This window comes from Eulemur rufifrons, chromosome 2 (genome assembly GCF_041146395.1).
Source record: "Eulemur rufifrons isolate Redbay chromosome 2, OSU_ERuf_1, whole genome shotgun sequence".
In the NCBI taxonomy this organism is placed as follows: Eukaryota; Metazoa; Chordata; class Mammalia; order Primates; family Lemuridae; genus Eulemur; species Eulemur rufifrons.
This window is the reverse complement of record NC_090984.1, coordinates 44,061,926-44,076,076: the sequence shown is the minus strand read 5'-3', so window position 1 is coordinate 44,076,076 and position 14,151 is coordinate 44,061,926. Positions and strand designations below refer to the sequence as shown.

General features: G+C 35.4%; 1 protein-coding gene across 2 annotated transcripts in view; it reads right to left on the bottom strand.

Moving 5' to 3' along the window:
- Positions 1-2,717: 2,717 nt before the first annotated feature.
- The window catches only part of CEP152 (centrosomal protein 152), a 68,658-nt gene continuing 57,224 nt past the window's right edge, over positions 2,718-14,151 (bottom strand). Inside the window, exons 21-26 of one of the 2 annotated variants that reach the window (XM_069460212.1) lie at positions 11,832-11,999; positions 9,337-9,433; positions 8,647-8,750; positions 6,586-6,742; positions 6,233-6,336; positions 2,718-3,822 (exon numbers count right to left, since the gene is read on the bottom strand). In XM_069460212.1, the coding sequence (XP_069316313.1) occupies positions 2,771-3,822; positions 6,233-6,336; positions 6,586-6,742; positions 8,647-8,750; positions 9,337-9,433; positions 11,832-11,999 (1,682 nt within the window). In that variant the 3' untranslated portion in view covers positions 2,718-2,770. The remainder of the gene's footprint in view (positions 3,823-6,232; positions 6,337-6,585; positions 6,743-8,646; positions 8,751-9,336; positions 9,434-11,831; positions 12,000-14,151) is intronic. The other variant, XM_069460221.1, reaches the window with a different exon arrangement.

The window sequence follows — 14,151 nt, the reverse complement described above, 5'->3', positions numbered from 1 at the left end:
AGAAGAGTGGGCTGGGCACGGTGGCTCACGCCTGTAATCCTAGCACTCTGGGAGGCCGAGGCGGGTGGATCGCTCAAGGTCAGGAGTTCGAGACCAGCCTGAGCAAGAGCGAGACCCCGTCTCTACTAAAAATAGAAAGAAATTATATGGACAACTAAAATATATATATAGAAAAAATTAGCCGGGCATGGTGGCGCGTGCCTGTAGTCCCAGCTACTCGGGAGGCTGAGGCAGTAGGATCGCTTGAACCCAGGAGTTTGAGGTTGCTGTGAGCTAGGCTGACGCCACGGCACTCACTCTAGCCTGGGCAACAAAGTGAGACTCTGTCTCAAAAAAAAAAAAAATAAAATAAAGAAGAGTGAATTAAACCTAAAACAAGCAGAAAGAGGGAAATAAAGATCAGAAGGAAAAAAAATTAATGAAATAGGAAATAGAAAAACATTTTAAAAACCCAAAAGTTCTTTGGGGGAAAAAAATCAACAAACTTGATAAACCTTTAGCTAGACTGATTAAAAAAAAAAGAGATGACACAGAATACCAAAATCAGAAATGAAAGAAGGGACATCATTACCAATCCTACTGAAATTAAAAGGATTATAAGAGAATACTATGGCCAACTTTATGTCAACAAATTAGACAATTTAGATGAAATGGCCAAATTCCTCAAAACCCAAAAATTATCAAAACTGACTGAAGAAAATTATGAATAGCTCTATAACAAGAAAATTAATTATTATTTAATTCCCTCCTCCCCCTACTAAGCCCAGGCTAGATGCCTTCACCTAGTAAATTCCATCCATATATAAAAAAGAAATAATACCAATCCTACACCAATTCTTTCAGAAAACAATGGCAGGGGCACACTCCAACTCATTCGATGAGAACATTATTGCATGTCACAAGAAAACAAGAGATTGATATCCCCAGTGAGCATACACATGAAATTCCTTAACATAATATTAGCAACTGAAATCCAGCAACATATAAAAAGGATTAAACACCACAACAAAATGAGATTTATGTGACCACCGACATCCCTGAGGCTCACGCCCTCCCTCTTCCATCACTTTTTTCAGATCAATGTAAATCACTAGTCATAGTTCGGCTGCGTAGTCCCTTCAGTTGCACACTGATAAACTCATAATTCCCTTGGTGATTGGATATAGGGCTTACGAAATAAAGTAACAATCCTATTGAGATTATGAGTATGAAAAAAGATACGGGATACCCTAAAAGTAGTAGTAGTAAGCAAGAGAATTTCCAATTTCAACCTTTATGTTGAGGGTTTAAATCACTGTTATGGATTTGAAACAATGATAAAAAGGTAGGTGAGCAATGAGCTAGATTCTCAGTTTAGTAACACCCAGGTCTTAAAATGATGAAGCACCAACTGGACCCACGGAAAACATAAATTTGGCTGGTTTAGAAGTTTTCCTAGAGTGACAGTTTTCTTCTCCCAACTGTTGGAGAAGGGGCATTGTATCTTCAGGAATACAGGTAAGACCTGTATTGTCTTACAAGACGGTTTGTTCCTTACTACAGCTGCATGTGAACTTAGCACTGAGGTCTGGTGCTAATTTTTAGGCTTATCTAAACCTGGTCACCAGCAAGGTGACAGAACTTTCTAAGCCCTAGAAGTTTCACTTCTAGGTTCTTCCTTTTACAGACAGTTATCAGGAAGAGGAGGATGTGTCTTGCCGTCTACCTCACCACCACCCAAGTTACCTAGTTCTGAGTGGGAAAATATACAGGATCAACCCTAAAATACAGTTCATAATATGGCTGGAGTTAGAGCTATGAGAGAAAGCTATAATAACTGTTTTCAGGAAGCACTAGCATACACCTAAAATGTTCACATTCATCTCTAGGAATCTCAAAAGAATTCATCTAGAAATAATGATATTTACGCAGTCATTCATTTCTGCATGTGTTCTTCAGTTCAGAATTATAAGCTTCAACCCATAGCATTAATAAATTAGCCAATTCTGTACTACATATGAATGTAAAAATCTAGTAATTTAAATGTTTTGCTACCTGACAAACTTTATCATCTCAATTTTCAAAAAGTAATATTTCAGACTGAAGAAAAACTGTGAAACCATAAAAGAGACAAAGTTCCTGGATGTCACAGTGTTTTGAAATAACACCAATATCTACTAAAAAATTTCAGACTGATAATTTAAATAATAAACCCAGGACACAGCTATTTTGTAGCAAACCTTGGCAAACCTGTTTTCTCTAATCGAAAACAAGAATCAAGATTTTGGTAGATATTTCCAGGAAAAGTATGCCTACATTAAGTCCATAACCTCATTAAACATGGCTAATTTCAAAATTTAAATTTGGCTCCTTATACAAACAAATAATCAAAGTTTGTTTCTTTCTGGGTGAATTCAAATGTGATATCAATATAACATTTCTGTATTATGAACAGAATAAAATAATTCATAACAATTCTACAGACCATATGCCAAGTTTATTTAAATAATTTAACACTGTGGAGTGAGCCAATTTATAAGTATAAAAATAGATGTTTTAGCAACAAATACAAGCACCATACGGAAGCATATTACACATACACCATCGGGCCTTTAGAAGATTAAGGCAACATAAATACCTCAAATAATTTCATGAGAATACTTTACTCATATAACAGATGTTATTAAAACATATCAAAATAGGCAGAGCCCACAATTTTTTTAGTATGAAATCTTCCCTCCTGGCTTTCTTGTCAATATATTAATGATTCTTCATAAATACTGTATAACAATTAGTCTAGATTGACAAATGGGCTATCGAAGCCACTATCTTGTTGGCTAGATAGGGGAGCAATTAATTTTCTTGAAGGCGGCCGACACACTGAAGATGGTACTGTACTGCTCAGTTTTTTGAAATCTGACTTTAACATGTTTGTCTTATGATGAGATGGGTGTCCAAGAGTCACACTGATTTTCCCTGGCTGGGAATACATGGTTCCTTCTGAGAGGTTTGGAGTTTGATCATGCTGACATTTCATCGGTTGACAAATCATATTACCTTTCTCTGTACTTGAATTGGTTACGGAAAGAGAATTGGTTACCGAAAATTGTTTGAAATCAACAGATTCACCTAGTGTGTCCAGAGTTCCCTGTGGCCTACCATGTACAAATGACACTTCATGACTGTCACAGGGTAGAGTTGCATTGCTGGAAGGCCAGCTCAGGGAGTCACCAGAGTCCCCTCCATCCTTTACAGGAGTTTCCTGAATACCCAAACCTTGACTTTTCTCAGACGCAGCATTTTCACTTTCCATTACTGGTTTACATGTATATACTTTTAAACCAGGTCTTTCATTAGGATCTCGAGAGGTTATATGTGTGGATCCTGATTCGGAAAGACCAGGGGTACATCTAGGTGAGGTTTTATTTCCAAAGGTTCCAAGAAAAGGGTGCGTGACTGAATGCAGAAGTGATTCAGAACCAGGATCACTGAATAGATCTTTCTTCTTGTGCAAACCAAAGCTTCCTTCACCTTCGCAAGGGACAAATTCAGGAGAAACATTCCTTGGCAAAACATTTAGGTGCTTGCAACTACTATCCCCAAACTGAAAGTCGGAATGTGCCTCTTTGGAACCCACGTGCTTTATGTTCCCACGCTCTGAGTTCTCTAACAGCCTTCGTAAGTTACAAGCAGCCTTCCTCTTAGGAACTTGTTCACACATACTTCTGGGGATAGTCTTTGCACTGTTTGATTTGCTTTGAACATAACGTAGTATATTCTGATTCACATCATTTCTTTTTGATTTTTCAACTCCAGTCAGCATCTCTGAAGTCAGGGGCAGTGCTACTATATGCAAGGGAACAGAAAATTAGGGGAACAGAAAATTAAGAGAAAATTCACATTTAAGGAGAAGAAAAAAAATTACATTTTTATGTATTTTCAAAGAATACATATATAGTAATCATTCTTAAAGAAAATACATCAATGCTGGATATTTAAAAATATTCTTTCACATATATTCACTAGATAAAGCTTGGTAATTTAGTTGCTGAAATCCGGTATACTATTGCTATCCACCTGATCTATTACATTTTCTGCAACAGATGTTACAGCATTTCAAGAGCCAACTACAATGTTTTCAATCCTGCTTTTATTTTGATGTTAAGTATGGAGTTTCTGACAAAGAGAATTTACTGAAAGAACCCCACCCACCCCCCAACACCTACACACACACTTCTGTAAAAGCTAAATAAAGTTTCCGATTTAATTGGCTAGGACACTAAATCTGATCAACAGCAAAGCAGCCATACAGCATAGAATTAGAGGCATTGTATCTCAGAGTAGTATACCTTGGTCCCTAGAGTCCATGAAAAGTGTTTGCTTCTTTTGGGGACGTTATTTGCATGCTGTTGAACCAGACCTAGAAAATTATTTTCTTGTTACATGCCACTACCCTTTTATACTTAAGGTTCACATAACCATTGCAAAATTTATACAAACAACATTTGTGCTTCTACATAAGGAATGTTTACCAACATCAGATTCATGGATTCCTGAACAATTGAACAACTGAGTCTTCAAATTTTCTAAAGGTTCAAAAAACTCCATTTCCCTACAGATATATGTTAAAATCTCCCAGTGTGACTGAGTATTTAACCAATTTTTTTCATGTATTTTTTTCAGTTCTTACTTTACATATTCTAAAGCTGTTATTATACACAGAAAGAAACAATTCATAGTTTCTGGGAAGACTGTTCCATTATCATTATGAACTATCACCTTTGTTTCTTTTAATGCTAATTCTAATTTACCTAATATTGTATTTATTGCATAATTTATCTAATATCAAATTGCATTTCCTTGGTATCTCCCTCTCTGTCCAAGTATTTTGAACTTTAGGTGTTCTTCTTATAAAAATAGCAACTATCCATAATTTTTAAAACCCTATTTGAAAGTTGTGGTCTTTTAATAAGTGAGTTTAACTTATTTGTATTTAGTGTGATTGATGTTTCAACCTACTATTATATTCTATTTACCCATGCTTTCTAGTTTTTTCCTTCTTTCCTGATTTTGTTAGATTGAAAATATTTTCTTCCAAGTATTTCCCTTTCCAGTTTTAAGGTGGTATATTCTATTTTTATTTCTCTGTAGTTACTCTTAAATTTTAATGCACATACTTAAACCTGTATCTTTCCAGCAATGGCTAGTGTTCACAGTATTTATATCCTCTCCTTGGAAACAGTAAAAAGCGTATTTTTCATTTGCTTTACCATATCCTCTTATATCTAAGAATATTTTACTTTTCTAATATTCTCAGGTCCTATTGTTTGGTCTACTAATTCTATTTCCTTAGATATAAGTTCTATTGGGTTTTTTGTTTTGTTGATAGTTTGGTGTCTTTTTTTCATGGTAATGGCTTTCTGTAAATATACAATGATTCTTGATTAAATACTTATCTTTAAGATATACTGAATACCATATCTGTTTGTGCTCTTGGTTAAAAAGTTTGGGAGGGAAGTGAGGGGGGAATGGAATGGATTGCAGGATAGAAAGATCTAATAGCTTGTACTCTGGGCACGTGGGCTCCCAGCCCGATTGATACGGCTAGCCACCTGGAGCATAGGTGCCCTGTTCTGCCCCCAGACTCTTGTTCCTGTTGCTGTTGCCCAGCCCAATACTGGGGATGGGGAAGGGAGGGGAGAAAAAGAAATAAAGAGAGGGTGAGTCCAGCTGGTTGCTGTTGCTCTAGAACATCAGCTAATCACTCCATTGGTATCTCCTAGGTCTGTTCCTTCTCCTGGAACATACCACCTTCATATAGGCAGGAGTTTTGATATTGCTCCTACTTGTGGCTGTCATCTTCTGGTGGTTTTGAACTGAGGTTTCCATCTTTAATCCTATACTGTTTTCTTTCTTTAAAGAATTTCTTATAGCTTCTGGTCTATCCATTGCAACCTTTTAAAACCCAGTTATAATTTCTTCCTTTTCTCATTTTTTATTTGTTAAAATCTTTTCTATCATTTCTAGGGATGGAAGCAGTGATGGGAAGCTGAAGGAAATGCTCAGTCTGCCTACCTGAACTGGAAACGCTATACGATTTATTATAAATTTGCAGTTTAAGTAAAACATACACAACTTTATAAATTAACTCTCATTCCTTACATTCTCTGCTCTTCTTCATACCGAAAATATTATATTAAATAGCCAAACAAGAAGAGGAGAAAAACCATTCAAGTCACCCACTTTGACATACCTGACTGTGTAGTTTTACTCTGGGATCTATCAGAAGTAGGTGTTTCCAGCAATTTTGCCATTGTAGCAAGTTTGCTAGCAGCATTTATAATCTTTTTCTCGGCTCTGTGGGGAAATTCCACAGAATTAAATTAATATAGTTTAAAGGAAAAAATGAGTTTCTTTTGCCCTGGGATTTCTGTTTTCCTATTAGCTCTGCCAACATTTAGGGTAGCACAGCCATAAACCTCTCTTAACCCCCAATGGCTGATCATGTAGAAATAGTTAATTTTGTGGTCAAGGAAAATGCTTAGAAAATGACAATGTGCTATCCTAGTACTCTCAGGACACATTATTTGTCCAGACTGAACTCACCCTTCTTCTTTTCCATTATCCTGCAAAATCTGTTGGAGGCAAATCAAATAAAATTTGCGCATCTTTCGGGCGGTTTCTTGACGTTCTCGCAACACCTCTGCTTTTACCATTTCTGCAGCCCTTTCTTTACTCTCCTGAATATAACGAAGCATGTCTCCTACAGAGGGTGAGGAAATCCCCACAAAATACATGTTTATTAGCACTTTTTCAGAAACAGGAGGAACAGAATTCAAACCAATTTTCTGGGAGATGAAGTGATTGGAGGTATAGTTTAAACATTATACTATCAACAATTATTAAAATGGAATATTTTAGATCACCATTTTGGTAGACTCAAGTGAAAAATAATCTAGAAGTCCTTTTGTAATGATGACAGCTTACATATAGTAAGGAAACATGGCTTATTCCCCAGAGAAATTTTGTCATACTCTAAAATACTTAGGCAAGAAAATACCATAAATATGAGGCATGGAAACTTACATATTTCAAGAGGAGAGAGAAAAGAAATATACAGAAAAGGTAAAGCAGAAAGGAAGAGAAAAGCAGACACTGAAAGAAGAAAAGGAAGCAATATAAGTTGAAGAGATTCATTCTCTTATGCTCTGAAAATCCCTGTTCCATTATTTATTATTTATTTGCAATACCTCTGCTTTTACCATTTCTGCAGCACATATTGAGGCTCTAACTAAATATAATTATTACAATACAGGAGAGATATTTACAAAATGTGACTGCAAGGAGGGTGATAAGACTTATTGTTGCCTTCTCCCATCCAAGTACTAACCAGGCCGACACTGCTTAGCTTCTGAGATCAGACGAGATCAGGCAAGTTCAGGGTGGTACGGCTGTAGACGATTGTTGCCTTCTGAAATCTACATATTAACATAGCTCACAGTTTTCACGTTCTCTTTTTATCTTTAACTCAACATAGCTTTGACTGGGACTACAATTAGTTAAGGCTAACTTTTTTTTTTTTTAACTAAATCAAGACTTCCTCCTACATCCAGTACTTTACCGTCTTTATTATATTGAGGATATCAATTCATATAGGAAGCTCCCTCTTAATGAGAGTAAGCATCTGAAAATTCACTGTTGTTGTATACAAAAACACTAAATGGGAGACTATTTCTCATTATTTGAAATGGGAAAAAATAAAATGGAGTCCATGTCAATACAAGTATCTGAAATATAACTAAAATACAATATACACACATACATACAAGTTATTATATTACAATTTCACCTCCCAAACAATAGATTCTTAACAAGTTGTCTGTAGTAATATGCCCTTTGTTAACACCAGCAGCAGCTGAGAAGTAAATCCCCTTTATTGATACTAAATGAGCTCTTTCTCAACAGCTACATATGATTCTGTTATCTACCAATTATATTTGAAACTTGAGACCTTTCCTCTGCTCTTTTTGTTAAAAATGCATGTAATTTTAGGAGGTAAATCTACATATTTCCTACATAAACACAGGTTAATATATTGGGACATACATCTATTCCATGCAATTTTGTATTTAAAAACCAGGAAGTATTCTATACTGGGAAAACACACACCAGGGGAATGCTCTGCAGGATATGCTGGTGCCACCTGACCTGACAAGGACTTGATAAACAAATTTACAGCTATGGGAAATAACAAAGGGAAACAACAGAAAAACTGCTAACTAGATCCACTCCCACAGTCCTTAAAAGTTTATGGTAGGAAGTAATAATTAATTGCTAATTTAAAACTTGGAACATTTTCTTTGCTGTAAGTTGTAAGAGTATTAAATTTTTATTTTAATACTAGTGTTCAAAAAAGAAACAGGATAATCAACAATATAAAAATAACATTACTCTCACATCACGTTGAAAACATATTATTTGGGCAAAATGATCCATTACTGCATAATTTTGAAAAGATATCAATAATCTCCTCTAAGATTGAATAAGGCAGTTTGGAGAATTCCCTAAAAACACTGCTTCTTGTAAACTCTGAGTTTACATTTAACACCAACAATAAAAATGGCCCAATCCATCCCTAAAATCTTGGGCATCTCTTTAGGGACTTACGTTTAATTTTTTTCACAGCTTTAATGTACTGCCCACGAAGTTCTTCCAAGGCCCCCTCGTTGCATGACAGGCAAGCATTTTCAACAGCCCCTTCTGACAATGACCTAAAAACAAACCAAAGATGGCAAAAAGAGAGATGGTAAGTGAAAAACATCATTTGAAAAATACATATGTATCCATATATTCTAATAAAATAAACCGAGATGCGCTAAAAATTTCATATAAAAGGATTTCCTCTGTACAAACATTGAAAAGAGGGGAAAAATAGAAACTTACATTTTGTAGTTGCTTAAATAAATGGTAAATCCACGTGATAAAAATGTATGCAGCTATTGAAAAGCATGCTGTAGAATATCTAATAACATGAAGAAATGCTCATCTAATAAAGTCAATAATTATTAATTAGTTATTAATAATTAATAATTATTAAGTTACTACAAGTTTCCAAAATACCTTATACAATAATTTCAACTTTTAAAACACATTGAACACATGGTGTTTGTGTATAAAGAGGCTTAACTGATATAAAATAAGAGTTAATAGACAGTATCTTCAGGGAATAGGGTTTTGGGAGATTTTCTTCTTTTTTATACTTTTTGCTGTATAACAAAATAATAACTTATATTTTAAAAAATTTAAAGATACTTGTACTTAGAAATAAATGGTTTCTTTAAAATAGTAAAAGTCTACCTTGGTGGTGTTTTACAAAGTGTTCGCAGTTCTTCCAATTTATTCTTCATGTCATTGTTTTCTTCTATTAATTCTTCAACAACTTTACTATTCTCTTCTATAGAAGAAAGTTTATAGTATATCGGTCAGTTGATTTTTTTGTTTGAGACTTCCTTTCCCTTAAGTTCCCAACACAGATGTTTACAGAGGAGACTGTGTGATTTCCTGTTGCTCTCCGGTGTCATTTATTCTCTGATAAACGCTAGTCTGATCAGTCCCTTGCTCTGTTTTCTCAGCACTTAAAATCTGTATTCCATCTTCTTCTTGCTTTGGGTTATACACTGTCCTGGAATTGGATTCCAATGGTTTCATATGCATGTACTTCGTTTTCCAGCTAGAGTTAAGAGCCATAGAAACCTACTAGGTTTCCTAATCCCATGCTCCCCATGGATCCTGGTAGACAGTCTATGCCCATATAAATGATCATTGAACAAGCACCTCAATATAAAATTAAAAGAAAATTAACCTTAAGTAGGTGCCATTTTCAGAAATTACGTAACATTTTCAATTTTTTGAACTTTTAAAAAGGAGACAGAGTCCATGTAGTCTGATGGAAAAAGCATGAATTTCAGAGTCAGAGAGACATACGTTTAAATCCTAGTTCTGTTTCTTACCAGTTAAAGGAGCGGTAATTACTTAACCTTTCTGAACCTGAGTTTTTTCACATGTAAAATAGGGATAATATTACATACCTTAGAGATTATAATAGAAATAAAAGAACAAACGCACAACACCTTACACAAAGCCTGGCAATACCAATGTTCAATAAATGTGAACATGGCACCTCATGTTTCCTACTCTGCCACCCTCTCAACACACCCTGTGAGTTAGGGAACAAAGTTACTCTATTCTCTTTGCTGACTGACATATTTTTGAACTATCCACTCCTACTCCATCACTTTTCAATAAATACCACCAAGGGAGTAGAAAATGGAATTTAAGAAACAAAAAAAGAAGCAATAGCAAAGATATCACCTAATAGATTTATATTAAGAAAAAATTTCAAATAAAACTACTGACTTAAATTCTGACCGTGATCCCTTTTATCAGGCTACTATCTTGAGGGAAGTACCAACTTTCTTGGATTATTTGTAAGTCTATGAATTGTAGAAGATATCAGCTTCAAAAAGCACTACATAGAATAACTATTTTATGATCACAATTTATGACACCAAATATTATTATTTATAAATAATAATCATGCCCAACTTCCTTTGTCATTTTATTATGTAAAACAAATTTTCTTGGTCTTCAGCAAATTTTATAATGGCTGTATTGTATCTATATCTACAGTTGGACAAATACCTCATTTACTCTCCTGGCCTCTACTAAAGAGCTAAGTAATCAAACATTTATTCTTTGGTATGTAGTGGGCAACATGACTACACGGATGAACAAGATAAGGTGTTCCTTATCCTCAGGGAACTTAGAGTCTGGAGTAAGCAGGCAAGTAATTAAACAATTAAAATATACAATGGTTACAGTTATACAAGTAACAGAGGAAGAGCCAAGTGCAATAGGGCTGCACATGAGCACCTAGACTGGCGAAAATTGAGCAGAGCTTTGCAGATGAAGCATCTTCTGAGTTGAATCCTAGAATGTTAGACCAAAAAGTAAATGGTAGGATAAAGTACAGGATAGAGTGACAATATCATATGCAAGGTCCAGCAGTAAAAGAAAATATGACCAGCTCAGGAATCTGAAACATTTCAGATGGAAAGAGTATAGAGCACAGGATGTAAGTGGATAGTGAAAGGTAAGAGGGAATAGCCATTTAAGCCTAATAGCTTCCCTTTCTCAGAAGAGCAATGGGAAATGGCAGAAGATATCCCTTTCTGAAATATCGCTGACAGCATTGTGATGAATGGACTGGACAGAGGCCAGACCGGACCCAAATGCCCTTGTTTATGCCTCTTCCCTCTGCCTGGAATGCTCTTCTTCTCCCTGGCAAACACCTGCATTTTTCAAGGCTTAGTCAAACATGCCTTAACTCTAATAAGAGGCTGAATTAACATCCTTTCTTATTGAAATTATATATAACACACTGCCAATAGCACTCAATGTTACATTATTTATCAATCTGTTTCTAGTTTCCCTCACTTAACCATAAGCTTCTTGAAGGAAGGCAACACAGTTTTCTACATCTCCATCAGAACTGGAACGTTGTCTGACTTATTCACTGCTATATCCCCAGTGCCTAGAATACTACTTGACACATATTACAATATGTATTCAATCAAGAAAGGAAGAAAGAAATGTGACCTTTTAATCAGAGCTGAAATCTTCCTCTTTTGAGTTTAGTAATAACAATTTGGTTAGCAAAGATAAGATCCAAATTAGTTTACATTAATCCCAAAAGAGAATCAGTACATACATTAACTAAAATGTCACATTTGAACATGTCGACAAGGATCAAAGAGATTCATACTGGTAGCTGTGCTACCTTAAATGCTAACCTCCAATCTTTTCCACTACAGCTTTGTGTTTCCTTTCTAAATGCTGAAGATGCCTACAGCATTTCTCCAGTTTTCTTTTCAGATCTTGACATTCCTGCTTTGCCATTTCAAGTTCTTGGAAGCAGTGTCCACAGCATAAATGTTTAATTTCAAGGATCTTTTTCTTATCTGCAAAAATTAAATGATTAAAAACTTTTACATCAGTTTAGACTAAGAACTACCATTCAAAAAAGAAAGACAGGCCGGGCGCGGTGGCTCACGCCTGTAATCCTAGCACTCTGGGAGGCCGAGGCGGGTGGATCGCTCAAGGTCAGGAGTTCGAGACCAGCCTGAGCGAGACCCCGTCTCTACTAAAAATAGAAAGACATTATATGGACAACTAAAAATCTATATATAGAAAAAATTAGCCGGGCATAGTGGCGCATGCCTGTAGTCCCAGCTACTTGGGAGGCTGAGGCAGTAGGATCGCTTAAGCCGAGGAGTCTGAGGTTGCTGTGAGCTAAGCTGACGCCACGGCACTCACTCTAGCCTGGGCAACAAAGTGAGACTCTGTCTCAACAAAAAAAAAAAAAAAAAAAAAAAGAAAGACAGAAAACCAGATGACGAGACTCATGACGACAGGCTACAGTGTAAGTGAAAGAGCATGATGCATAAGATGGAAAGACCTGGGTTTAAATCCTGTTTCTACTACTTTTTTGCTGTGTGACTTAGAGCATGTTATTTAACCTCTCTAAGGCTTAGTTTTTAAATATGTAATATTGGATAATACCATCTACTTTAAAGATTGCTATGAAACCTAATGCTTGGGATCTTAGTATTGAATACCATTCCCTACTAAAAGGAACCAGGGATCATCAAGAAATGGCTGGCTCCTGTACTGGGAGAGGGTATATACAAAATGAGACTGAAATATCTTGCTATGCCAGAAGTAAGAAAATACTCAAAAATATTGGCATGTCAGAAGGACACAGGAGCCAATTTGAAGGAGCTCTACTAGCTGAATCTGGGATAATCTGAGCACTAATTAAATATAATAATGAATTATAAAGTATTGAAAATATAGAAACTTATAAGTCACATCAATAATCCTACTAATAGATGGATGAATGAATAGATGGGTAGAGAGGTAGGTAGGTTGGTGGGCAGGTAGATAGACAGATGGATGGATGGACAGACAGACAAACAAATAGGCAAATGAAAATGGAGGATTCTTGATTATAACTACATGCTGAGTGCCAATCGGGATAAGTAGAAGGAAGTCTGGAATTAGAAAAATTATAATTTCGCAACCATCATAGTAAAGACTGGATCAGGCAAAACTCATCAATAATTGAGAAATCTAAGAGAAAGTTTTAATGAAGAGAATGATATTTGCATGGTCTTAAATGTGTCTTCACATAGACTGCTTATTAGTTGCAAGGGTGAAAAAACCCCAATAATTATATAATGAAGAAACTGGACATTTTGACCAGGTGATCAAAATTAACCTGACCAATAAAAGACAAATGGACACCATGCACTTCCCAATGTGGTAACACATCACCCATGTAGTATTCCAGCCAAGAAAGCACAACCTGGATTTAATCATGAAGAAACATCAGACAAATCCCAAATGAGAAAAGTTCTGTTAAAATAGCATGGAGGGGAGAGAGAATATTTCTCTCAAAAATATCAATGTTATAAAGGTCAAAGAGAGGCTGTGGAAATCTTCTAGATTAAAGGAGGCTAAAGACACATGACAAATAAATGTAACACCTGACCTCAGACAGATTCCTGTACTGTAGCAGAAAAAATTGCTATATAAGATATTGAGTCAATTGACAAAATTAGAATACAAACAGCAGATTGACACAATACTTTTATCTAATGTTAAGTTTACCATACTAAGGTTATATAAAAAAAAATTCCTATTCTTGGAAAATAGTACAAAATACTTAGGCACAAAAGGTCACAAGGTATGTAACTTACCTGCGAATGGTTCATAAAAAAAAGAAAATATTCACACACACACAGAAGAGCACAAAACACAGTAAAATGTTACCAATAGGTGTATCTAGTTTAAAAATATCTGAGTGTTCTTTGTAATTATTTTTATTTTTGCTACTTCTCTATAAGTTTGAAATTATCTCCAATATAAAAAAGGATTTAAACCTGTTGGGAGACAAATGTATAAAAATTGTTTGGCACAGTGCGTGGCATAGAGCATGTACACAATAAGTAATAGTTGTTGTCATTATTAATATAGACTTCATAAAATTAAAATATGCAATAATGATATAAAAGGTAGATTACTATTAGCAATTCATCATAAGTGATATAA